Source organism: Chaetodon trifascialis, chromosome 5, assembly GCF_039877785.1.
Source record: "Chaetodon trifascialis isolate fChaTrf1 chromosome 5, fChaTrf1.hap1, whole genome shotgun sequence".
In the NCBI taxonomy this organism is placed as follows: domain Eukaryota; kingdom Metazoa; phylum Chordata; class Actinopteri; order Chaetodontiformes; family Chaetodontidae; genus Chaetodon; species Chaetodon trifascialis.
In genome coordinates, this window is record NC_092060.1 from 2,077,661 (window position 1) to 2,105,304 (window position 27,644).

Below are 27,644 nucleotides of genomic sequence, written 5' to 3' on the forward strand. Positions count from 1 at the left end.
TTTTTTTATATATTCACTGTGTATTCCGATATATAATCTCATATAATGTGGGATATATTTCAATATAAATAACAATATATCAAATAATATAACAATGTATTTATTCAATATATGAAAATGGCAATAATTGCAGTATTTTCATATATGCCACAATATATCACTTAGATGTATAATATATTCTTAAAATACATCATGATATATGACTATCTAAATTTCACAATATATGAATACACGTGAAATATATTGCCACATAATATATTGAGAAATACATTTTTGTTGCGTAAGGGATGACCCTATCAATTTTCATACAATCAGAAATGTTGCTTTAAAGTTGATATTATTTTCTATAAGACATTTAAAATTTTGAAAAGCAAAATGTTCATTTTAAATTCCACCTCTTTTATCTACAGTCTTTGTTGTGTCATCACCCCCTCTTTTAAGAAAAAGGAAAAAAAAAAAAAAAAAAAAGAATTTGTAATTTCTTGACTGAATGTTTTGCATGTTGTTGACAGCTTGTTGTTGACCACAGCAGAGTCTCTGAGTCTTTGCATCCAAATGTGATAATCTGTGGTTCACCCTGGAGATCAACTGCAAATAAACAAATGCATCACCTTCTCAGTTTGCTGCATTCACAAACACACCTTTAATTCCTGTCCTGCTTGGGCAATGTGACGTGTGCATGTTTTTTTTGTTGTTGTTGTTTGTTTGTTTTTTTAGTAACTGGGTTAGGGGTCAAGGTGAGGGGGTTATCAAATTTTAAGTCAAAAGACTGAAGTCCAATAGCAATCTTGAATTACTGGTAAAGGTACATTAATGTTGTCAAGCCATGTCTGAAGTCACCAATTTATGATTCAAGTCTGACTTGAGCACACAACTATGACTTACAGATACTGCCCCTATATTATCATATTCAAAAAGCTGCTTCCTCTTTCTGACCAGGACCTTTTCAAAACTCAGATTTTTACAAACTCTGTACAGTGTGTAGGACAGAGGAATGGCAGTTTCCATTTTGTATATTTGCTATAGAAGTACAGAAATGCTTCTATTAGATTGAACTGTTCTGTGCAGCAAAATTTTGTCTTCTCTAACATCTGAATTTACTTGAAGTGTGACAGCACAAGAGTGACTCCACTTGTGTGCTAATAGTGTGTTTGTTAGAGCTAACAGGATGAGAGACAGTGCTTGGTTTCAGATTAGATGATGCTCTGTGGTCCCTGTATCTTCATAACATTTAATGGTTACATGCTGTTTCTCTTGCTCTAATTATTTTTTGTGTGGGATTGCTTGAGTGCACCCTTTTTAGATGCTCGACTTTTTCCCTAGTTGCACATCACAATGTGTGGGAAAGTTTTTATGTGTGAGACAGCGATTATTTTTACCAACCAAAAGACAGTAATTCCTGGTCTGTATGCTATTTTTAGCCCTACAAATGACTCATAAAATGTTATGACCATAACATTATAACAGGGCTGTTTGCTGCCGTTTCTGTGTGTGTATGTTTGAGAGTGGCGAAGTGATGTGCATGGGGAGTGGTGAGAGAACTATAACCATATTTGTCTTGCATTTGTGTAATCATATTGAGTTATTGTTCATCACTGGGAATATGGTTTCTGTATCAGTGTTTACCCTGGATTACCGTGTGCATTTGCACATGCAGAAAGCCCTTATATTCCCCCTTCTCTGCAGGCTCAGTTTGGCTATCTGAGTAGACAGAGATGCATGTCTGACTGCAAAAAAATCTCTTCTCTCAGCCAATTCATGTTTCTCCTCCAGTGTCCTGTTCTGTGTAGATCTGGCAGTCTGCACACAAGATGAATCATACACTTATGCCACCGTGTGTGTGTGTGTGTGTGTGTGTGTGTGTGTGTGTGTGTGTGTGTGTGTGTGTGTGTACATGTGTGTGTGTGTACATGTGTGTGTACATGTGTGTTTTACTGACTGCACATCATGATTGTGGACATTCTGGACTGTAGCACAGCAGACACTGTCAGGGTGGAGAGTGAGACCACACTATACCAGGTGCAGCACTCTGCACGGTGTAGTACTATAATCTTTCACTAGGGGGAGCACTCGATCTGACTTGACCAGCTCTCCTCCTCCACTCTGCTGAACTCACTAATGCTCACTCAGTGCTGATCTGACACGGACAGATTGGCTATGACCAAGGTTAAGTCTAAGTTTACAGAAATGAGATGAGACAATTTATTAAGAAAAGAATAATGAAAATTAAATAAAAGTGAAGAATAAAACTCTTCTGCACACAGTCTGGCTGACTGCTGGCATGATGTTTTGGTCTACCAACCTTCATCAGATATATGACCAAGCATCGCAACAGTCAATAATTCACATGGATCCTGGAGAAATCATCCAGACAACCACAAAATTTCGATCAACTTGTGAATTAAAAACTTTGTGAGAAAACAAAACAAAAAACAAAAACGCTGTAATTGTCATATGGAAGTGGCCATTGTTTTGTGTAAACTGCTAACCTCCAAATTTTATCATTTTCTCTCTCATATCAGAGGTTTTGTTGCTGACCTCCAAAGCTGTCTACACAGTGAAGACAATTAAAACAGCAAGTCTGTCAAAGCTAAGAATGGTTTCAGAAGATACATTATTTTCACTCAGCTGTTATTCAGTTTTCAATTTCATATTTTGAGAGAAACTTGTATTTAAAAATATTTATCCTTTTTATGACTTGAGACTCTGATGGTAATAGCCAAAACATCATTTTAATCTAAGACATCAAGGATTAAATACCTAAGACCTAATGCCTTTCTTTCAAGTCCTCCTTGATACAACACTCAAATGACATACTTAGGCTGAAGGAGTTGTCGGTGTGTGTAATCATTCTTCCTGTTCATGAGCTCTGTTTCTAACATGACTACAGTGTAAGAGATATGAGACAAAATCTGAAGTTCTCGTTTTGAGTCAAATTTAATCGTTCGGCACAAGACAACACAAGACTTAAGCAGTTTGAGTTTGACAAAATACTGCTTATCTTCATCCTCATCGTCATCTGTAGGTTTATTGTCAGTGTTTTGTCCCAACAACAGCCACCAGGTTGTTTCCATTCACCACATTTGAGCAAGGAAACCCTGTCAAAAAGAAAGTCATTTGAATGTATCACCAAGTTAAACTTTTTAACAGCAAATATCTATATAAGACTGATGAGGCCTCATATTATCTTCATCTGCATGGCATTTGTGGATTTAGTCCTCCATGTCTTCATGGACCATATGCACAGCAAGTCTTTCACCCTGCCTATGGCATGTAAGTATGTTTCCTCTTACATTTGTGGAAGATTTTACTGAAACTAGCTCCCTTCAGACTCTGTCCCCTAAATTTACAAGTGCACATTCCTGGCTATTTTTGACTTTTTTCCAGTATGTATATACTATATTGTAGAATACACATACATATGACATTTTGTTTAATATTTATAGTGCATATATGGATCTTATTCGATCTTACCTTGTTTCATTTTGTGAATGTGCTGGTCACAGACCATGAAGCTCTCATTCAGGGATCAACTGAGGATACCACAGGAAGAATACATTAGGACTGAAACAACTAACAGGTTAAAATCAATTGCAGAAAGTTGGCATGGAATTTCATCATCGATTAGTTGGGTCTATGTTATGATGCAAAGTATGCGCTGTGGCATCTAGCTTACTGCCCCCACCTAGGAAACGTAATTTAAATACATATTAGTTAAATTCCACTTTTATTCTCAGTGCAAAGGCTGCATTCCCAATGTCCATTTATTTGACATCATTTTTTTTTATTGTATTGCAAAAAATGCAAAGACAGGGAATACTTTTTTTTTAATACTGCAAACAATAAAAATAAAAAGCAATAATTTACAGATTAAACAATTATCAAAATTGTCATTAGTTCCAGCCCTACAATATGTGTCATTAAAGACCAGGATGTCAGGGTCTAAAACGGAGGAAATACAAATACAAATTATTATTGTGCAAGGAATGTCTTTTTTCATTGCAATTTTTGCTTGCAAAAAAGCATAGTTGTAAATGTTTCAGGTGCAGTCCACATACCAAAGTATCCTTGGGCAAGAAACTGAATCCCAAAAACTACCCCTGATGCTGTACCATCAGAGTGTGAATATATATATATATATATATATATATATATATATATATATATATATATATATTGTAGCAAGCCTGCAGTGACACAGTCAGTCATGTTTTATTGTGTTATGCATTATCGAGTTCTGTGATGTCCGACTGTCTGTGAACGTGTTCAGTAGGGTTGGTTGAGAGAGTGGGGGGGTGGGTGTGTGCCGTGTGTACGGGTTGATGGATGCGGAGATACGAGGCGGAAGGAGAGTGTGGAGTTAATTACAGACTGTTGTTGCAGATGTTGTTCTTTTGGCGTAGTTGTGGCCGACAACAATTGTCTCCTATTAAAGAAAAGCTTTGTATCCAACGCTCTCGTTTTTGCATACGTCCGGGCGGACGCTACAATATATTGCTTTGGATAAAGCCATCTTCCAAATGACTAATTGTAATTGCAATGTCAAAAAAAACAAAACAAACAAAAAAAACAGTTGAGTGTTTGAACAATAATGGAGGTGTATGGCACAAGCCATTTCACAAGACTTATCCTTGGAGGGTTTTTTTTTTTCTTTTTTGTCTGTTTTTTTTTTAAAGACAAAAGAATTACAAAAAAAAATACTGTAAAAAACTGTACTGTTAAGAAAAGGGAAGGTTTTTTTTCTCCTGAAGAGGACTGTCCTGATTTACTGCATCCAGCCATCCTCCAGCTTTACCTTTCCCTCCTGTCATTCCATCCATCCACACATAAATAATTGCCCCTGTATTGTAAAAGCCAGAAACTGCTAAATATAATTTTAGATTTCTTAATGAATCAGTTTCTGCTTTGAATTTACACCGCTAGGGGTCGTATGAGGTCCACAGATCTGTCGCTCTCCCTGCCTCTATTGTCATGCTGCTGTGTGGCTGGAAGAGAGTTAATAACGTTATTACTACTGGGTCTAATTATAATGCACATCCTTAAGAGCACCACATGAATGGCGAAAGATTCCCTGCATACATATCACAACATTTGCATGCATTAACCCCGTTCGCCCAGCCTGTCCTTAGGCTCACACAGACCCTGCCACCACGTCAACAAGTCCCCCACTCGGTCTAATCACACATGAGTTGGTGAGATGACACGCTGCACATCACGGTCAGGTGGGGAGTGTGATCACGATTTGGCAGCTGAGGGATTAAAGTTACAAATGTCCAGCCGTGTAGTTCCCTAACCCGCTTTTCTTTTGCGTCGGATATAAAAGCGCGAGTCCCGGTCGAGCTTCGGGGAGGTAGAGAGAGAGACTAGCGGTGAGGGAGACATGGGCAGAGCAGACGTTGATGGGCAACCCCGCCAACCAATCAGAAGAGAGCTCTCAACGCGATTTAGTGCCGCGGGGGCTGTGAGGGGGAGGCGCGATGCAGGGAAAAAACCAAATAGCTGAGTGAACAGCGTCAGTAGAGAGCGGAGTGGAGGTGACCGCAGCGAGGGAGCCGGATGCCAAGAAGAGACACAGAGCCAGAAAAACAAAGAGGACAAGTCTGAAATTTATTGCCTCGTTAGGCATCATCACAGAAGAGAACATGTATGTCTTCTTTTATCTTGTATGGATTATGAGTTCTTTTTACCCTGTTCCCTCCCAGACTGGTTTCTTCACTCCAGCAGCACTGCGCTTCATTGGAATGTGCGCTGTAGCGTCTCCGGGACGCGTCTGAAAAACAAGACAGAGGAGCGAGAATAGAGACCCCCCCCCCCCCCCCCCCCCCCCCCAAAAAAAAAAAGCCTCTACAGTCAACGAAACTCCCTTAAAAATTCAACATGTCTGTCTTTTAGTTTCGCAGGTTACTCCGGACACCTCATACATTTTTGTTTACATTTTGAGACCTTTACGCATTTGGGAGAGTTTTGCCTCCCGACTCATATTCGTGATGGGAATTGACATTTTGGACCATTAACGGAGGATAATACGCGTTATTATTTTTTTCTTTAATTTTTTTTTTTCTTCCCCCCCTAAGTGCACTTTTTTCCGGCGATGATTGTGCTTTTGATTGTCCTGTGCGTCACGGATAGAGTGCTCTCTCAGATACGCTACTCTGTGCCGGAGGAAGCGAATCATGGTACCTTGGTGGGGAATATTGCTGAGGACCTGGGGCTGGACCTTACCAAACTGGCCTCCCGCCGCTTTCAGGTGGTGCCCAGTTCTCGGACACCGTACCTGGAGGTGAACCTGGAGAATGGCGTCCTTTTCGTCAACGAAAAAATTGATCGGGAGCAGATTTGCAAACAGAGTTCCAGCTGCCAGCTCAACATGGAGGTGTTCTTGGAGAACCCGCTGGAGCTGTTTCGGGTAGAAATCGAGGTGGTGGACATTAATGACAACCCTCCCAGCTTCCCGGAGACAGACATCACGGTGGAGATCTCAGAAAGCGCCACTCCGGGCACCCGTTTCCCCCTGGAGAGCGCATTCGATCCGGACGTGGGCTCTAACGCTTTACGCACGTATGATATCACCACTAACAACTACTTTTATCTGGACGTGCAAACCCAAACGGACGGAAACAAGTTCGCAGAGCTGGTGCTGGAAAAGCCGCTAGACCGGGAGCAGCAGGCGGCGCACAGGTATGTGCTGACCGCGGTGGACGGCGGTCAGCCTCCCCGGACTGGCACCGCGCTGCTCGTGGTCAAAGTACTGGACTCTAATGATAACGTGCCGGTGTTTGAACAGCCCGTCTACACGGTGATCCTCTCCGAGAACGCACCGGTAGGCACGCTGGTCATACAGCTGAACGCCACCGACATGGACGACGGTTTAAACGGGGAAATAGTTTATTCTTTCAGCAACCACATCTCCAACCGCGTAAAGGACCTCTTTAGCATAGACCCACGCACCGGCCGCATCGAAGTGCGCGGAGAGGTGGATTTCGAAGAAAGCAGTCTTTATCAGATCTTCGTCCAGGCCAAGGATTTGGGGCCAAACGCCGTGCCAGCGCACTGCAAAGTGCTGGTCAAAGTCACCGACATGAACGACAATGCACCGGAGATCACCTTCAGCACTGTCACCGAGTCGGTGAGCGAAAAGGCGGCTCCCGGTACCGTCATCGCGCTGCTGAGTGTAACGGATAGAGACGCAGAGGAAAACGGACAGATCCACGTGGAAATCCTCGGCGACGTCCCGTTCAAATTAAAATCCTCCTTTAGGAATTATTTCACCATAGTGACCGACGGGCCGTTGAACCGGGAGCAGGCGGACTCCTACTCCGTGACGGTGGTCGCGAGGGATAAAGGAGCGCCCTCTCTTGCCACCAGTAAGTCCATTCGAGTCCATGTGTCAGATGAGAATGACAACGCGCCCACATTTACGCAGCCCATATATGATGTGTATGTGACAGAGAATAACGTGCCAGGCGCGTACATTCATGCTGTGACCGCTCTGGACCCGGACATAGGTCAGAATGCGCTCATTAGTTACTCCATATTAGAGTGTGACATCCAGGGTATGTCAGTCAAAACTTATGTGTCCATCAATGAGGAGACAGGTTATCTGTATGCACTCAGGTCCTTTGATTATGAGCAGCTGAAGGATTTCACATTCATGGTCCAGGCGAGAGACGCAGGCACCCCAGAGCTTTCCTCCAACGCCACAGTCAAAGTCATCATCGTGGATCAGAATGACAATCCCCCCCTGGTGCTGGCCCCCCTGGGGAAGAATGGCACAGCCAAGGAGCCCCTTCCTCGCTCAGCTGAGCCGGGCTACTTGGTGACCCGCATTGTGGCTATGGACGCAGATGACGGTGAGAATGCGCGCCTATCCTACAGCATCCAGAGGGGGAATGAGAATGGCATGTTTAGGATGGACTGGAGGACAGGTGAGCTCCGGACGGCGAGGCGGGTGTCGGCTAAGCGAGACCCCCACCGGCTGTATGACCTGCTCATCGAGGTTAGAGACCATGGCCAGCCGCCGCTGTCTTCCAGCGCCAGTGTTCTTGTGATGCTGGTGGACAGTGTGACTGAAGGCCGTGGAACCGGGGACCGGGGAGGCATTGCCAAGGCCAAAGACGCCACCCTGGACCTCACACTCATCCTCATCATCGCTCTGGGTTCTGTCTCCTTCATCTTCCTCCTGGTCATGATCGTACTGGCTGTGCGCTGCCAGAAGGACAAAAAGCTCAACATTTACACCTGTCTGACCAGTGACTGCTGCCTGGGCTGCAATACCTGCTGCTCACGGCAGGGCCGGGCCCGCAAGAAAAAGCTCAGCAAGTCCGACATCATGCTGGTGCAAAGCACTGGTAACGTCAGTGGGGCCGGTACGGCTCAAGTCCCCGTGGAGGAATCAGGGAGCTTCGGCTCCCTCCATCAAAACCAGAACTATTGCTACCAGGTATGTCTGACTCCAGAGTCTGCCAAAACCGACCTCATGTTCCTAAAGCCGCGTAGTCCGTCTAGGAGCACAGACACCGATCACAACTCGTGTGGGGCCATAGTGACAGGGTACACAGACCAGCAGCCTGACATCATATCAAATGGCAGCATTTTAACAAATGAGGTAAGAGTCCCTCTCATACCTGCAGTTTAACCCCCCCATTGAATTGAGAGTCCATTAGCATGTCTACAACCTGATTCATAGAAAGGTCCTCCCATCAGACAAAATAATAAAATTGAAATACATCTCTTCATGACGCATTCCAAATATGTTTTATACCATCTCCCTTTTTTTCCCCGCAGTTCAGTGGCATGTCATGTCTACAAATGATGTTAATGACTGCTAACACACGAAATATGCCACAACATCATCTGATTTATTTCCAGGAAAGGCATTAAAACAAACAGAATTATTAGACTCCAAGTTGCTGATATGTTATCTTTTCTGAAGTAGAGAAGTGTGTAACAACATAAGTGTGGTGGCTCAGAGGCTGCTGGTTGCTGTGGGTGCACCTTTGTGTGTTTGCATTTGTGACCCAGTCCCTGGGAGCATTCACATTGAGCCAAATATGTGAGACATATGTAGTGGTTGAACACAGCTCATGCTACCCAATATCAACCTGGAACTGTGTGGGTTGGATTCTGGCTTGATGGGGGTGATTCTTTTTTCTTTTGCCATTTTTCAATGCTAATAATGTTACATAAGGTGCTTGAGTGACACACTGAAAACTGACCCTTCTCTCTTTCAGATGAAACATCAGCGAGCTGAACTCAGCTACCTGGTTGACAGGCCGCGGCGTGTCAACAGGTAAATAAGGAAATAAATTGTCAGTGCAGGCTTTCTGCTGCATGCTCTGTGTCATCCACGTCATAAAACTGTTTATTGCTTCTACTTCATTCATTGATAACGCTCATTAATGTGATAATGCTCTAGATGATGAGATGGGATCAGAAAGATTAGAAAGGCACTGCAATAATCACAACTGCTGTTAGATGAAAACATCAAAATGCTAAATGAGGCTTTGATTTAATGTTCTCTTTAATTTCAGTTCAGCATTCCAGGAGGCAGACCTAGTCAGCTCCAAAGACAGCGGTCACGGAGACAGCGAGCAGGGAGACAGCGACCATGATGCCACCAACCGAGGCCATTCCTCTGGTTAGTACTGGCTTTGCTGCAACTATACATGAACTGACTCTTTTTCACTATGAGTTTATTTGGTTTTTAAAGTTACATATTTAGAGCAAAATCGATTGTTCCCTGGTTTCCATAAGACTAGGATAGGCATTGCTGATTAGCATGTGGTTACTGTGGGACCTGGCTCCAGGACCAGACTGTTGGCCGTCTCTACAGTGCTGAAATCTGGACTGTACTCACTCAGTTCCAGCCTCCACTTTGTGTAGGTTGGAAAAATTAAAACTCATTTTAATAAGGGTGAACATCACACACGGACAGAGTCAGCATCACCTGAGGCATTCAGTGTGTCCGCCAACCAGCTCTGATTTTTCTATGTGACATTTTATTTCCTGTTATCCCTAAAAAAAAATTAAGAAAATAAAAAGCTTGGGATGGCTGGTAACACAATCCTCTCCCTAAGAGCTACCTCCAATTGCTCACGCTTGATGTGAATGTGGCTCTTACTATTTGTTTCAAGTCTTTTCTGACACATGATGATTTCATATCAGCAGGCAGAAAGCAAACCTTGGCCCTGTTGTTTGTAAATATGTGGCAGTGTTAATGATGAGCCCGCTCCCTGTGAGCTCGGTCACTTGGTGCTGGAGACCACTTGATGAGACGTGATGGGCTTTTTGATGAGGCCTCACTCATGCTAGGAAGCAGACCAAATAGGTTGTGGCCGTAGCAGACAAAACAGGCGATTCATTCGTTCATTAAATCAATTAACTCTCAGACTGCACTTCCTGCCTACTTTTTTTCTCTCCTCCTCCCTGACCACATTCTTCCATGCTCGTCCCTTTTTTTTCTTTTTTAATATTCCTTTCATAACAGATCCCATCAGAGCTCATACAATAGGGCCCCGCTGACTTATGAATTCTGGTTTTATGTCTTCATTCAGCGGCAAGATTTTCTTTGGTGCGGGCTCTCTGTGGACGGAGCCTGTCATCTTGTCTGGTCAGCCACAGCAGGGCCCCCTCACCGTGCTAAATAGATCTTGCCTGCCACTTCCACTGTCACTCCACTAAGCCTAGATGGGTTACACAGATCTCAGTAAACAGAAGCACACAGAGCTGAACACCCCTCTTTGCCACCACAGCCCCTGTTTTAGCTCTAATAAGCTCAGTGTTAGACCTTCACAACTACCTCAGCTTTTTCTTCCTCACCACAGTTGAATGTTTTAACCCCTTATCAGGACTGAGTAAGCTGGCTGCTTTATATGGAGTTGTCCAATTTCAAGTACTTTAGCATTTCATGTGAACGCTGCCAACCAGAGTTCATATTCTATTAGCAATAGTCGCACTCTTTTATACAAGTAGGGCTGGGTATGATTTGAAATTTAGATCTGAGTGATGTCAACACCAAATTGACATTTTTTTTCTTTAGATGCCTTACTTCGAGGAACATAAACTCTTCACCATTTAACAAAATAAAGCTGCCAAATGTTAGATGTTGTCTAAACATAAGCAGCTGTACAAGAACTAAATGAAATGACTCTGCTAAAAGAAAACCATATAGAACCTGGCAAATGGCTGCATAGCAGGTCCCATGTCCCTCAACTTGATTTGGTTACAAGTGGATTAAATGTAAAGTCCTACAAGAAATTGCACCTTGTGAGCATAATATCAACTGATATAAAAAATCTTAAGGTATTAACTATATGTCTGTATCGGAGACAATGATAATATTAGCTAATAATGCTTGAGTTGTCCTTAAATCCTTTTCTATTTCAAGTTATATCAATCAAGTTGCCGCATACTAGTTGCCACAGTCGGGCTTTTGCTCAAGCCAGTTGCCCATGGAAATCAAACCTTGAAACAAGATTCTGACTCTGACTTGACAGTTCTTGATACTCGGCACTGCAAAGATGTTTTTATTTCCAATCAGGACAGAGCCAACCAGATGCTTTATGTGCAGTTTCGAGTGTGTTGGCAGTTCCATCCCTGCCTGTTTATGTTGTATGACCAGTTGTGATGCAGTGGCAGGCCCAGCAGAACTTCACTGCTGACTTTGAGTAACCTTGGCATAGCAAATTGGATACAGTTGCTTTGTTGCAGAGTTATCGGCCAGCTTAGTGCCTTTAAACAGATTATTTGCTGCGCATTAAGTGTTTGTTTGATTAGGATAATTGATAGCGTGGCTTAGTGTCTCGCAATTCTGCTCTCACAATGCTGATAGAAGAACACAGGCGTGAGTGCTAATTGAGTTTGTCAGCAGCAAGCACGCTCAAAACGTGTCAGTGTATCATAAATGCTAATGTTAAATAAACATATTTCCATGTCATCCATCACATTGGCGTGTTAGCCTTTTCTCTCAGCTTTGACAGGGGTCTTCATTTCTGTTGCTGGCTGTGTTGTCGTGCCAACATTTTCTGCTGCTTCAGGCTGTGAGCATGGTTTCCTCAAGGAAGCACAGTCAAATAGAGTCCATACATCACCATTACAGGGTGAAATGCATCTATCTATCTATCTATCTATCTATCTATCTATCTATCTATCTATCTATCTATCTATCTATCTATCTATCTATCTATACAAGCACTGCGAGTATAACCATGCCAACGTGTCTTTTTTTTCATCAATTCCTACCCATTTGGACTAAATTTGGGCCTAATTTAGGAAAAAAACACTTTATTTTCAGAGCAGGGTCTTTGGTGAAGAGAGAGAGAGAAAGACAGAGGGACAGAGAGTGGAGGATTTGCAATAAAGGTCAAAAGCAGGATTCAAATGAACAAATAGTGCGCACTATATGACATTACACACTGCAGTTTGGAGATATGTGTGCAGTGACAGCAGAGATTATGTGAAGGCACCATAATTTCAGTGTAACTGCATGTTTTAGTTACATTAAAAAAGATGAGAAATACAGAAATATTATATTAACATTAGTACTACACTTTTATTTTTATCACACCTACCAATCTAACCAGTACAACTGCTACTACTATTCAACATATGGTAGTAAATTGTTTAGAATGTACTACCTCAGAAAATGTAAAAATCTTCCATTTTACTTGTTAACAGTGTCTCAGGTCTGCTATGCTACTGTACAGAATAATGTTCAAGACAGTGACAAATGTGCCTCACAAAGTGCCACAGCCCAAATTATATATGCATCCCATATAAGCAGCATTTTCATCATTTTAATGCTAGTCGAAGTGGAATTGATTTTAACCTTAATCTGTAACAGAGCACAATGTTTTTTAAAAACCTTCATATGTTTCATACAGTATATAACATCTCAGTGTCGTCAAATAATTATACTGGAGTAAGAAGTGCAATATTTACCAATGAAATGTAGTGCAGTAAAAGCATAACTGGCATATAATTGAAATACTTGAGTAAAGTTGTTCCAAAATGTACTTGCTTTAAGTATAGTACTTCATTAAGTGAAAGAAAAAGCAGCTAATCCTCACATAGCAGGAACTGCAACCAGCTAAATTTACTTAAAAAATTATTTCAGTGATTGATCAGTTCTAAAAACTGTCAGTTTTTTTTGTGATTATCAAAGCACTGACTAAAATCAACTAATTTCAACTCAACATATGGACATCCTTTTTGCAAAAACTTTTGAGTGTCAAACTCTTGACCTTTGAAATAGTATTTTGACAAAACAAATTTTTTTTTTGTTTTGTCAAAGTGAAAAACAAACGGCAAACAACGGCAAACAAACGGCCGTTTGTCACCGACAAATGGCCCGTCGGTCACTATGGTGAAATAATTCCTAAAGGAGGATTTTAATTTGAACGGGACGTCGCCGAGGATTTCCACGTGGATCTGTCCGTTTTTGTCAAGGTCCACCTATAAGCTTTTCTGACGCTTTCAATACAGCCAATGTCATGCACTTGGAGAAGATTGAGTCAAGGCACTTAGCCACTTTTCTTTCCTCCCCTCCATCCGCTACCCCAACTCCACTCCCACTTCTATGATGAATTCCTTCTTAGGCCTGCAGTTCACGTTATCACCGTGGTAACAGCTCGCTGATCAGTAATTCATTTTTCAGACCTCTGCATACCAATTACCAAATGAAGGTTATTATCGAGACTTTATGTTTGCCCTGTGCGAGCGCTGTGCAGAATCATAAAATGAGATGAAGCATCAGTAGTAACGAGGGTCAGCGCTCATCAAGATCGCATTACCCTCCCCTCCCTCTGTCTACTTGTTGGCCTCTCTGCTTGTTTTTGGCTAAGTACGAGACATGTTGACACAGTTCTTTTTCATCCCATGTTGAAGTGGAGAGCAGATACTGTACTCTGCAGCCAGTCTAAACTGACTGTTTGCTCTGAGAAAATTGTAGTGGAGCGTTAAGGGCATTACCCACAACCTTTGTTCACATTTTAAGCACAGTTCAGGCTCTGTGTGTGTGTGTGTGTGTGTGTGTGTGTGTGTGTGTGTGTGTGTGTGTGTGTGTGTGTGGGGCAAAGGGTTCAGTTGTAGAGCTGAATTGTTTTTGTCCTCAGGATTTGATGGACTGTCTAATGTGCCAGGGGAACATCTAATTTGGCCAAAATGTCAAAAAATATCAAGATGTCTTGATCCAGCTTCGTGGCTTAAATTACTCTCCCCATCCCTCTGTCTTTCTTCCTCGCTCTCTGTATGTGTGCGTGTGTGTGCATGAGTCTTATCTCTCTGACAGAGTCTAAATGTCACATTTCCCATTCCCATTTTAAGTATTAACACAGCATCCATTTTGTAATGGAAGCAGAGCTCTGTGTCCTCCTTCCATGTTTTCTTGCTGCCCACAATGCAGTGCTCCATGCATGTCCAGGTACACTGATACAGTGCTGTATGTCAGCGAGCAGTATGCATTCTGGTTGCACCTCCATCAAGCAGTACAGTATGTTGTTTCTTCCTGTGTAAGAGGCCATATTAAAATGTAATGTGATGGTGTATTTATGGCATGTTGGTTAATATTTAATAACCCTCTCGTTAGGAGACTGGGCACTTTTCCAAGCTGTTAGTGACGGCAAGCCAAATTAATCCGCTTTGTAACAAAGCAAATTCCCCCTTTGCTGACTGGTGCAGACACACAACAAAATACGCGCGCACACACACACACTGTGCTAACTGGGATGGCAGCAGTCTTAGCCTAATCAGTCTGTATTCAGAGGGATTAGCAGCAGATAGCCATAGCTGGACAGTTCAGATTGTAGCCCCAAACAGCAACTCAGACACACATACAGAACAAGGGGATTTAGGTTTCAAAATACATGCAAACACAAGATCTAGGCCCAACTGCAAAAAACATATGGGGCAATGAAAACAGAATTTAGCTTAAGGCTTACACTCGGCCTAAAAAGCTGCACTGAACAGCAAACATTCCTACTAACGCTGTTCCGCTTTGCTCTCTGACAAAAGGTGATTTCCTCACTGAGAACTCTAGCCATTAAAAACCTTCACAAATAATTACTGCACGTGAAAGAGAACAAGCTCAGACTGGTTTACAAATGTACCAGCCTTTAATGGAGGACATTAGGTTTTGTAAAGGAAGTGAGACTAAGGGCCCGGGACAGGGTCAGGATGGGTAATCCAATACCACTGAGTTTGTAGGTGGATTTATCTAATATCCAGGCTAAAGGGAGCATGGGTAGTTTACTAGCAATAACTTTAAAGAATGCACCCACACAAAAACATCGCTGAGTCATACACATTTTTTCCAGATGCATGATGGTGCAAATACCCAGCCATGACAAACATCCAGTGACCTGTGATACTTTGATTGAAGATATATTTGAAAGCACTGGCAATCTGTCTGTCCGTCTTGGGACCAGGGCCTTAGCCGCCATCAGGTCACGCCTTTAGTATTTTACCCAGGACACTGGGAATTTTAACATTCTGCAATTAAAAACTTGAAACAGAATTTAGATGTACACGTCTGGAAATAAAATTTACAAAAACTATAAAATGGTTGAACAAACAAAATATGACAAAATCAAATAATAAATAATAAAAGTTTTACACCTTAATGACTTCAGTAAATCTAAAATCATTTACCTTTCATAATCCCTCTCACTGAGTGGCTCCTGTTTATTTATACATGTCTATTTTTTTTTTTCGTGCTTTTAAATCGTTTAGAACGGGGATGTGTTTAAGCGTTTTGATGGGACATCACCCTGTTCTTATACTCTATTACCCCTTTCTACAGAAGAGAGTTCATATTATGTCCTGATGCAGCATTCGTGATATTGTTTTTCGCAATGATGTTGTTTTAAGATCCTTTCCTATTTACTAAAAGATGTTGCTCCACATTTAAAAATGATATTTTTATTGCTTTGAAAAAGTAGTTAAAAACTGTGAAAGTACCAATAGTACATTGTAAAAATACTCCATTACAAGTAAAAATCTGGAGATAAAAATTTCATGTTTTTTCAGCAAGATGTGTAGTACCTTAAATAGTAAATGAAAATACCTGAAAATGTTCAATGAAATAAAGAACATTCACTTTAATAAATTCACCTCCGATTTCAAAGAGCAAAATGACGTCTCAAAGTTAAAAATACTCACTGGAGAAGGAGACACATCAGGGCACATTCTGCCCAGTATAGATCAACATGTTCTAATCTGGGGGACAGTGAGCGACCTAGGTGCAGTCAGGAGCACACACACACACACACACACACACACACAAACAGACACATTTATAGTCAGTTCATCGCATTTATGTATATACATGTACACCGGGTAGCACAGTGGCTCGGTGGTAACACTGTCGCCTCACAGCTAGAAGGTCCCTGGTCCTGGTTGGTGCTGGGGGTGTGTTCTCCACCATGCCCTTGGTGCCTGCTGCTCGAGGAAAAATAAGGGCCTTTCTGTGTGGAGTTTGCATGTTCTCCCCATGTTCACGTGGGGTATCCTCAGTGGTGTAGTCTTTTTTTGTTTGTTTTTTGGAGTGAGTATACTGTGTATACTCATACTCATCCATTCCAGAACAATGCATCAACAACCATCTTGGAGCAACACCTCATAAGCACCATCATGACCTTGTGTCTGATGCTGCCTCCTAACATGTTGATAACATAACCAGGCTTTCAGAATGCTCTCAATGTATACTGTAGGCTATGCATTATTATTACCATTGCATAGTGAATGTGATTCAGATTCAGATGTTTTTTTAGTACATGAATAAAATGAGGGATGCCTGCTCTTAAATTCCCTAGCCTGACTTTCACTCCACAAAGCCAGCCAGGAACTCTCACCTGTCTCATCAAGGAGATATGAACATTATGTTCTATCATTATATTCACACACACACACACACACACACACACACACACACACACACACACACACACACACACACACACACACAGAGAGTCTCTGTTATCACTTTTTTTTTTAGATTTTGTATAACCGTTCATAGTTCTGTGATTTCCCTGGTGTTCATGAACGTGACAAACACTTAGGGGCTGAGAAGCCTGTCAGTCATTATCGTTCCCATGACAATGGGTTGTTTGGAGGTGGGCGGGAACTGGGGATGTTCTGAGTGTGTAAGCCAGTGAAAGAGCTGACCTAAAAGTTGGTCAGCTGAGTTTGCTTGTTTTGGTGTTGGCTACGGCCCACAGAAGCATGGTTGTTCACGAATAAAGCATCGAGAAACCATTTGATGGTAGTGGTTTATGTACCGAGGGACGCTACAACATATTTAAATATACCAACAACCCCCGCTATGCTAATTTCACTTAGCGGTTGGCATTGTGTTAGCGTCGGGCTCCTTCTCCAGGGTTTCTAGAGAAGCTTCCGCTTAATCCTCATCTGGCTGTTTTGTTTTTTTCTCCAACCTCTTCTGCTGAAGCTGCACCTAAAGTGGCTGTGGTTTCAGTGGCACGCTTCAGAAAACACTGGAAAAAGTGTCGTCTGGCGTTGTTTTCGTTTCATCTCTTTGTAATTCCCTCGCTGATTTTCTCCTTTATGCAATACTGCGGAGAATGCCCGCTAAAGAATTGTGTTGCTGTTGCCGTTAGGGGCGGCAAAAGTCTTAGAGGTCCAAAAGTCATGTGAACACAGATTGGGTTAATATAATGAATTAATCAGCATGTGAAAGTTTTTACAAAATGATGTTGTTGCGTATGCTTGCACATCAAATGGATATATGGAAAAAAAATTCTAGCAAGTATAGGGCATATACCGGTGTATCACGCAGACAAAACCACTGGGTATATGCAAATCACTGACCTTTTCCAGTGGGTAAACGGCGTATACATGCGTATCACGTAGGCTACACCACTGGGTATCCTCCATAAAAATACCCCCACTAAAAGCGTCCCCAGGCGCTAGTTGACTGGCGGCCCACCGCTCCTGGTCTGCCGCGGAGGAAGGGCGACCAGGATGGGTTAAATTTCACAAAATGCATGGCATGTACAGTTTCCCCCTCAACTCTGCATGTTGTGTGTAAAAAATTGTGACGAATAAAGGAATTCTTAATCTTAATATAAATTTATGTATATGCATATATATAAATATATGTATAACTTCCACTTAGACTCAAAGATGAACTGATTCGCATTTGGTGGTCAAAGGTCAACGGTTACTGTGACTCCACAAAACACAAAACTCAAGAATTCATACACCAATTAAGACAAAATGTCTCTCTCACACACACACACACACACACACACACACACACACACACACACACACACACACACACACACAGATAGATAGATAGATAGATAGATAGATAGATAGATAGATAGATAGATAGATAGATAGATAGATAGATAGATAGATGTGTATGTGCGATTGCACAGTTGTCATTGATCTTAACGATATTGAACGACAAAGCCCAAGTCTTAAGCAATTGTGTGCATGTGGCGCAGGTATCATGTTTCCTGTTTGTCTTGGTGAAGACTTTTCCCCACCCTCCCAAACCTTCTTCTCTCCTCTACAGGTGCAGATCTGTTCTCTAATTGCACAGAGGAGTGTAAGGCCCTTGGACACTCTGATCGCTGCTGGATGCCAAGCTTTGTGGCCTCCGAGGGGCGCCAGGGCCCAGACTACCGCAGCAACCTCCATGTGCCCGGCATGGACTCAGTCCCGGACACAGAGGTATTTGAAAGCCCTGAGCAAACTGCTGACAAGTCATTGTCCACCTTTGGCAAGGAGATGCCTCTCAGTCATCAACACCTTCACCATCACCAAAACCATCACCACTACTTTCTCAAAAATCATCACCTCAGCTATCACCAGGGCTCCCTAGATAGGAAAGAGTTGGAATCATTTCTGCCTTGCTCCAGAGCACCTTATAACCCATCTTATGTAAGTGAGTATTGTGTTTTACTCTGGCCTAAGTGCCCACCCTGCGCTCTGATCTGGTGATTGAATTAAATGAAAAAGAAAACATTCCAAATTAAATTTTCTCCCTGGATTGGCTGGCAGAAGAAAGCGTGAAATTCATTTCAGGTCTGACCCCTATTCTGTCAGCCCTCTTGTCAGAGTGTTTAACTCTTTCCTCTTCCTCAAGCATCTCCATTATCTCTGACTCTGATGATCATATCTTCGCTCACCTACCATTTCAGTTCATCCTTCTATACTTGTGAGGACCCTCACTGACATAATGCATTCCTCAGCTCCTTACCCTAACATTAACCCTCACAACTAAATGCCTAACTCTTACCCTTATCTTAACCTAACCTAAGCCTAATTCTAACCCCTTAAAACCAAGTCTCAACCCTCAAACCTTTTGAAGTTGTGAGGACTGGCCAAAATGTCCTCACTTTCCACTAATGCCCTCAGTCTGCTGGTTAAAGACGTGCTCTGGTCTTCACTATGTACCAAGTACAAGTACACAAGCACACAGACACACAGACACAGACACACACATGCAAACCTCCAGCACTAACTGGCTTGTGGGCCTTTCCAAATTAAACATGCCAAAAGCGATTGTGATCTAAAAGGTTTCTTTGATGTGGGTGGAGATGGTAGCATTAAGGAAGCACTGTCTCATAATGGAAAATGACTACTGTAATATAAGAGAAATGGTCCTCTGCAATGAAAACTGCTTTCAACCAGTGAAGAAGAGCAGTGAGCTCATTCTCATTCGGTGGATGTCAACGTGTTGGAGCGAGGATCAAAAAAACAGTTTTATATAATTGTGGAGTAAAAAAAAACAAGGGAAAAGGCGAATTCCCCAAGGAATTACTGTTTCTATACTCTTATTCAAAGGCCACAAAGAGATACATCCTCAATCACTGCAGTTTGGTGATAATGCTTAATTGTAATTTTTGTCAAGCAGTGCCTGAAGAGGTCCCCTCTCTCATCATCCAACACAGCAAGCTGCAATTGTCAAACTGTCAGAGCACCATTGCTTCCTCACTGTCATCATTTAAAACTACAGCATGCTGTTGGGAACAGCAGGATTTTTTTTAAATTAATGTTTTATTCATTTGCTGTATATATATATATATATATATATATTTTTAATTCTGGATCAAAACATCATATTGAGCAGCCTACAAAGTGCTCACATTAGAATTTCTGACTCTTTAAAAGAGTGTTCTCGTACAGTGTGTGCTGGCAGTGTCCTCATAGAGAATGCTCTCAAGTTTAAGTTAACTTCGAGTTAAATGCAGGGCATTCCAAGGTCATAAGATTATATTGATTACAATGAGGAATTACAGCCATAATGTATTTCAACAGACTAAGATCAGTCCTTGTAGAATAAAGAACCAGCGATTAAAACAGTAAAGAATAAAAATAAAAACATCATTCAAGTATAACAGTCGTGGGAACAGAAGATGGTGTCGCTTAAGAGCAATCATATGCCAAAATTATCTAACTGAATTTAAGATTAACAGAAGCTGAAACTGAAAAGTTTTTATGAGTTTTTAAGGGGTTCCGATATGATACTTGAAATCAACTTTATGTAACTTACGGAATATGAACATGATATTGATTAAGGGTTTGAGGTTATTAGAGCAGAAATGTAATTCAACAGTATAAGATGAGGAAATATAAAATAAAACATCAGTAATTAAAACAGAAAAAAATTAAAAGAAACATCAACAACGTATAACAGTGTGTTTTAAAGGGCTATGTTGTTCACTGACAAGAATATATCAACACTATCTAATGGAATATAAAAATGGAAGGGTTTAAACATGGTATAAAAAATACCTATCATGTAAATTTGATAAACTTCTCGTGCAACCAAACATCAAGCAGCAACCATTAAACAAGTTTCAGATTATCATCATTTCTGTGTTTTCCCCTTTACACTTGTCAGCCTTCAATTTGTATACTGCTCTGGTTCTAATAGTTACCATCGATGTGCTTATTATGTGCTTACGATGCAGCACTTGATGTGGAGGGCCCCTGATATCACTGCTTTTCCCATGAACACAGCCACTCATTCCTCTTTCAAAGTAGATCAATGTGGGCCTTATGGTAATGAGTGTGGGGGCAGCAATGAGGGGTGGATAATGGCAAAGTGGGAACAACAGTCAGATAGAAGGCTGGGTGGGGAAGTGGGGAGAGGAGTGGTAAGAGGAGGAAGGGATAGAATGATGATTCCAAGAGGCTGAAGCTCCCTAATCTGATCTAGTCAGTCAGTGATACACAGACTCTTTTGTCCCAGGAGGTGCAGGCCTCAGACAACATGGAGTTGGGGGGGGGGGGGGGGGTTCAGCTCTAGCCTTGTTGTTGTCCTAAATAAATTGGCCATGCAATATTCACCAGCTCACCTCCTCCACTGTTCCCATAACCCCCCCATTACACACACATGCACGCACCCAAGCACACACGCACACACACACACACACACACACACACACACACACACACACACACACACACAGACATATATTATCAGATTATCCATGAGTGAATTGAAATTGCACAGCTGAGGGATGTGAGACTTCCTACCCCATATTGTGCATGTGTGAACCCTCTAATTCTGTGTGAATGAGGCTATTTGAGTGGCATTTTAAATTCTTTTCTGTTTTCTGTCATCCCTCTCAGACAAACTGACACACCCTACACACACACACACACAAACACACACACACACACACACACACACACTCACACACACACACACACACACACACACACACACACATACACACATACACACACACTCACACTCACAGCTAACCAGGCTTTTTTTCTCTGCTTCTTGCAGCGAGGAAAAGGGTTTGCTAGCTCCTTTCGCGTGGATATACCGGAGACCGCGTGACTTTGCACAATCACTCCTCGACGGCCAAGGCTATAAAAACAAACATCAAGTTGTCAACTTATATAGCCCTCCCTAACCACATCCCTACTCACCCCCCAAAAAAGTAAGAAAGAAACACTCACACAAAATGAGGGATCACCCAATTAAGGAACTAACAGTTTCTTTCTTTCTGGAATTCCTTGGAGCACGGCGGGCTTTGGAGGCACTCCACTCTTGGGATTAGGAGAGGACTGATATGGGGGAGGGGGGTTGGGATGGATGGGTGCAAGCAGGTAGATAGCCTTATCAGAAGGACCCAGTTGTCTCAGCAGGACTGAGAATCTAACAGAGGAGGAGGGAGGACATTGATGACAGAGAGATAAAAATGGACACTGATCTCTCTGTCCTTTTCCAATCTGTGTGTGCCTGTTTACAGCACTGATGTATACAACTTTGAGGAAAATAAAACCAGATGAGGACTGTATGTGTGTATTGAAAGACAAATCGAGATAAGAACCACCCAGAGAAACCACCACTGAGCCCTTTAGGTGTTTGTACTCGCAGACAGATGCCAAATTGTACAGGAGAATCTTTGTGCATTTCAAAATGCAATACCACAGTTTTAGATTTTTCTATTTTGTTTGTGTGGTCAGGTGTCTCTATTCCTATCTACTTTAAAATTTGTAAGAAAAGACTGTGGGCAAGATATTTTTTTATTTATGTTTTTATTTTTTAATTCTGAGTTCTTTTTATTTTTTGTTCTTTTTGGGGGGGTTCGGTCTGTTCACCTTATTGTGGGCTTGGGCAGTGTTTGGCCTACACTTTTCTGATTCTGAGACATCAAGTAGTTTCTATCATGTGTGAGAAGTGTTTACTGTAATCATTTAAAAAGTTTCAAGCTGAATATAAAACTATATATAATTCTATCTATCTAATTGTTCTGAAGGCGTGCTATCCATTTGCTGGGTTCCACATTCTGATTCAGAGGTTTGACTCTTGTTTAAGTGCCCCTGTGGAAGGCTTTCTGTTTTTCTCAGTGGGAGACATTAATAGAGACAGAACAGCCTTAGCAGATGTAAAACTCACGTTGCCATTATTTAACATTATTTAATTATTTTTTCCACATTTGGATATTGATAAAGATCATGTCTATTAATAAAAATGAGATCATTTAGATTGAAATCCATGGTAATTTTGTGTCATTGTAACCAAAACCTTAAGGGTCAATTTATAAAGAAACAGAGCAAAAACATGGCCAAATACAAAGGGTGTTGTACACAATGTAGTGGGATCCAGAATACACACATTACACACCAATATGCCAACAATAAACTGAAAAATGGTGAAAATGACGGTCTTGTGTGCTTTTATTTTTACTTATTTTTCAAAAGTGCAAGAAAAAGTCAGACTTGAAGTGACATGATTTAAGGAATTCACTGCTTCCTTTGTTTATTTCTCCTCAGCCAGGGCTTTATATCCTAGAACAAAACCAGAAACCCCCCTAGTCCTCCACAGACTCCAAAAGCATCTAGTTCACTGTGTGCTGCTTTTAGATCATTTGATTAATCGCAAACTTGTCAGGGAAGTTGCATGAAGTACAATAGATATAAAGCAGGTCTTGCATTACTGACTATCATTACCATTTTTAAATTCACAATGCACATTTTTACAATTTACAACATATCAGATTCACGCTCCTGCTGTGATGACATAGTTTTCAGAAGAGCACACAAGATCACAAAATGTAATGCATTGTTGATGTACTGTATTTAGTAGACCATAGATCAACTCAGCCACAGCTGATTAAAAAAAAAAAAGAAAAGAAACAGTGGCTGAAGATGTATGCAGACATACTGTATTCATGGAAATGTTTCAGCATTCAATATTTTGCATAAATAAAAGTGCAAAATGTAAAGCTATAACTTATTACTAATGCAGTAACATGTAAGCAGTATTTTAATCCTGTGTTTAGGTATTTATTGTATTGAGTCACTATCATAAATATATTTCCATTTCACTACCTCATCACTGATTCAGGGTTTAAAACTCAGAATCTCAGCATCCTGAGAAACAATTTTGTAATGTGAAAAACACATGCCTGCCACATGAGGTCATGCTTTTTTTTCTTTTACATCACTGAGTGGTTATGGTGTATTCATCCTCCTGTAACAATGAATGTCCTCAGTAAAGTACACGGTCACTCTTATTAACTCTGCATAATGGAATTTGTACAGCAATGTGTACAGTTTTGGTACAGATTATGCGCATGAGAAATTAGTTTTGGTGCTGGGTGAAGCTCTGGCCCTTTGCCAGATGATATATTTTATTAGACCACATTTATTAAGGCCAGACTCGTCATTTGGGTTATACGACAGAGGTTTTCAACACTGTAAACCTTTTACAAATTCATATTTTATTTGGAGCAGTCAAGTCATGCAAATAAAAACACTTAATTCTCTCCATGAGTGCCACCAGAGTGTACTGATTGAGATAAATGATTAAAGCTTTCCAGCAGACTAATCTGAGCTTGAAATGAACACTTGTGATTACCTCCCCAAAACATGATAATGGGCGAACATGACCTCAATATGTTCAGTATATTGAATTACAAATCAAGAAAGAAATCATCTGTATCGTCCTTCACTGCCTCCTCTGTCGTGTCAACACACATCCACTAATCCACTGGTCCTTTTTACTACAGCCAAGTAGATTTAGGACATCTTGTATTTTTGTTTATTTCTTTTTTTCTGTCTGAGGTAGATGTTGCAGCTGTAATCCAAGGTAGATTATGGTATCTACAGATGGTGACAAACCAGTAATGCAGTAGAGTTCAGATGCACAGGCTAAACCATCTGTAGTCCTGTTTAATCTTCTAGAACATGTTGAATGTTCATCAATTTGTTGATCCGATGCTGACAAAAGCCTGTGTTGGTTGACACTAAAAATATTAGAGCAAGCATGGAGGAGGAGTAAATAGCACTGATGAAATTTCTCATCTTTTCTTTTTTTGGCTTCAGATTCCCATTCTGATGTTAAATATAGGATGACAAATAGTGCTGCAGTGCGAACTGCTAGCCCAGGCCCCTTTGTTGCTGTGTAATGAGTGCAGAGCTATCAAAGCAGCACCATTTAGAGTGAGGACAAAAGTTTAATGGAGAGCAAGTCCAGTATAATCATATCTATTTTCTTGTTAAATGGAAGCTATTCTGTTTGACCTCCACTCGACGTTAATCTCTGTCACAAACCAAAAAGTTTTAATTTCCATGTGTGTTAATGCACACCAGGCTCCAAATGAGAAAAACCAATAGAGTGTAATGAAAGATAATTTAAGAACAAAAAAAGAGAGACTTACAATTCCCCAAACAAATGGGAGGATTTGAGGAGAGGCAGATGGTGAAATAGAGAGAGCAACTTCTCTCTTTCTCTTTCCGGTGAGCTGGGGAAAGGGGGGCGTAATTCTGATAGTGAGTTTCAAAGTCACTCACTTCACAAAGGCAAAGCGAATTATAGGAAGCTGAACTTTCTCATGTCAGAGCTCTCCCTCTTTTGCAGATGCCGTCGGACACAAAAAAAGTCATCATGGTGAATCAGTGCTGGAATTCCCCACTGATCAGCATGGGTGGAAATAAAACTGCCGGCAAATGTAGCTGGTCTGCATGAAGGTTGATTAAGGGCTCTTCGGATGTGGATGAATGAGTGATGGGCCTTGAACAAATATCAGCAGGAAAGACAAGACAGGAAACAGCAATGTTACACTACCATTTTGGGTTTCTTGAAGGCACTGGAAACTTATTTTCTCAATCATCTTCTTATTGTGGTAAGTAAGATCATGTCCTTTGTGAACATCGTGCCAGTTTTACTCATTACAAAAAAGATTTCTATATTTTGTATTTTTGTCTTTTTGTTTTGCTGCTTATTTACTCATTTTACAAAGATATGTCCTGATCCGCAGAATTATATAGTATCTTCTTATTTGAACAAGCAAGCGCAAGAATGCTTATCACAAAACTACTTTACACAAGAGAAACAGGAATTCAGTGTACACAATACAGTTTCTTAATATTCATTGTTATTCACTTGGGGAAACACACACACACACACACACACACCTACACACACACACACACACACACACACACACACACACACACACACACACACACACACACACCTACACACACACCTACACACACACACACACACACACACCTACACACACACACACACACACACACACACACACACACACACACACACACACACACACACACACACACACAAGAAAACTGCAATGAACCAGCATGGTAATACTCTTTTTATTCATTTTGCCCAGGCATTAACAGGATGGTCTGAGACATTTTCCAAAGAGCATCTTTCAGAGAAATGGAACTAGCAAAGTAAAAATGACCTTACATCATCTCACAAAGGGAACCAGTGCCCTATAAGCATCCCACCCTACCCTCCTACTACAGCCCCTTCACAGGTATCACATACATCTGTGCTACTACTGACAAACAGAGGTAGAGTGCTATTTGTTAAAGTGTCATGTATGATACCATGCATGATATCACGTATTTAAAAACACGAAATGGGGAAAGAGGTTGGTTAGAGGGACAAATCTGTGCAGACCACCCACCTCCCAACTCACCAATGACGGTTTGAAATACAACTGTGAATCATAGTGAGACTGAAAGCTCAATCATGAGCATGGATGGACTGATATCTGAGGTGCAGGTGGGGGCCTTGGAATGAGGGAGTGTACCTTTACATGGGGAAGGCCTCTCATCACAACTCTGTTCCTCAGTGTGTGTGTGCGCACCAGGACATTTAGGGAAAGAGCTGCTATGCTTTTGTGGTATTTGTCACCAGGTATATCAGGGAGAGAGAGAGAGAGCAGCAATGAGTTTAAAATGCTCTAACAATGAGTAAGAAGAGTGTTTTTAGCTCCCTCACAGGCTGCTGATGGATATTAAAATTTATTTTGCAATTGAAGCCTTAATTAAGGACCCCCATGAGATTGAGAGATGCTTGGCACCACTTCCGAATCCACTGATGTTGGCTGATGACTGATATTCATCATTTCATTATTTCATGTTATTAGATATAGCCTGTTATACTGTTTAATATGAGACAACATTGAATGACCAAAGCATGTACACTGTTGTCTTCCAATGAGTGTCCCTTATCTTTCAGGTGTAGGTAAACTGCTTAATCTTGACCTGAGGAGTTGGCCCTCGTGTGTGAGCCATGACTGTAAACTCAAGATTATAAACACATAAACACACAGCGATCAGAGATGACCACAGCAGTTGTAGCCCACAGTGCTGATATTCTCTGTGGATCATTGCCACCCCTCCTCCCCCACTCCCCAACCTAGATGAAAACAAACACAAATACTCCACACACCTCCAGACACTCCCTGGTGCCCCGACTTGCCACGGTCTGGACTGGCTCCAGTCAACATGCCCTTAAGGGGGAGAATGTGGGAGAGCAAGCGGTCAGTTGAGCAGCCACCCACGATGGAGGCTGCTTAGTGTCATAGTGACCACACACACGCACGCGCACACACACACACACACACACACACACACACACACACACACACACACACACACACACACACACACACACACACACACACACACACACACACACCAGTGATAACTTTGGACGTTCATGTGGCCTGAGGCAAGTAGAGGCAGCAGCACACAGACTGTGTTCAGTTCACCGACAGCAGTTAGTTTGCTGTTTGTGTTTGATGTTGTAACTGAGTTTAGCTTCAATTGAGTTAATTTCCTCTGGGCTTTAGTGTTGTTTATTTTTGTATTTTGTTTCATTCAGA

General features: G+C 41.5%; 1 protein-coding gene across 2 annotated transcripts; it reads left to right on the top strand.

Annotated features, from left to right (window-relative positions):
• The first annotated feature begins 5,512 nt into the window (after positions 1-5,512).
• LOC139331335 (protocadherin-10-like) lies at positions 5,513-23,631 on the top strand. Of its 2 annotated transcripts, none has more exons than XM_070962764.1 (5): positions 5,513-8,605; positions 9,231-9,289; positions 9,531-9,637; positions 18,539-18,696; positions 21,770-23,631. In XM_070962764.1, exons 1-5 carry the CDS (start codon positions 6,092-6,094, stop codon positions 21,821-21,823), a joined length of 2,892 nt encoding a protein of 963 aa, XP_070818865.1. In that variant the 5' UTR covers positions 5,513-6,091; the 3' UTR covers positions 21,824-23,631. The 2 variants fall into 2 exon arrangements, with proteins under 2 accessions (XP_070818865.1, XP_070818866.1); XM_070962765.1 differs by having other exon boundaries at positions 5,516-8,440.
• Positions 23,632-27,644: the final 4,013 nt, after the last annotated feature.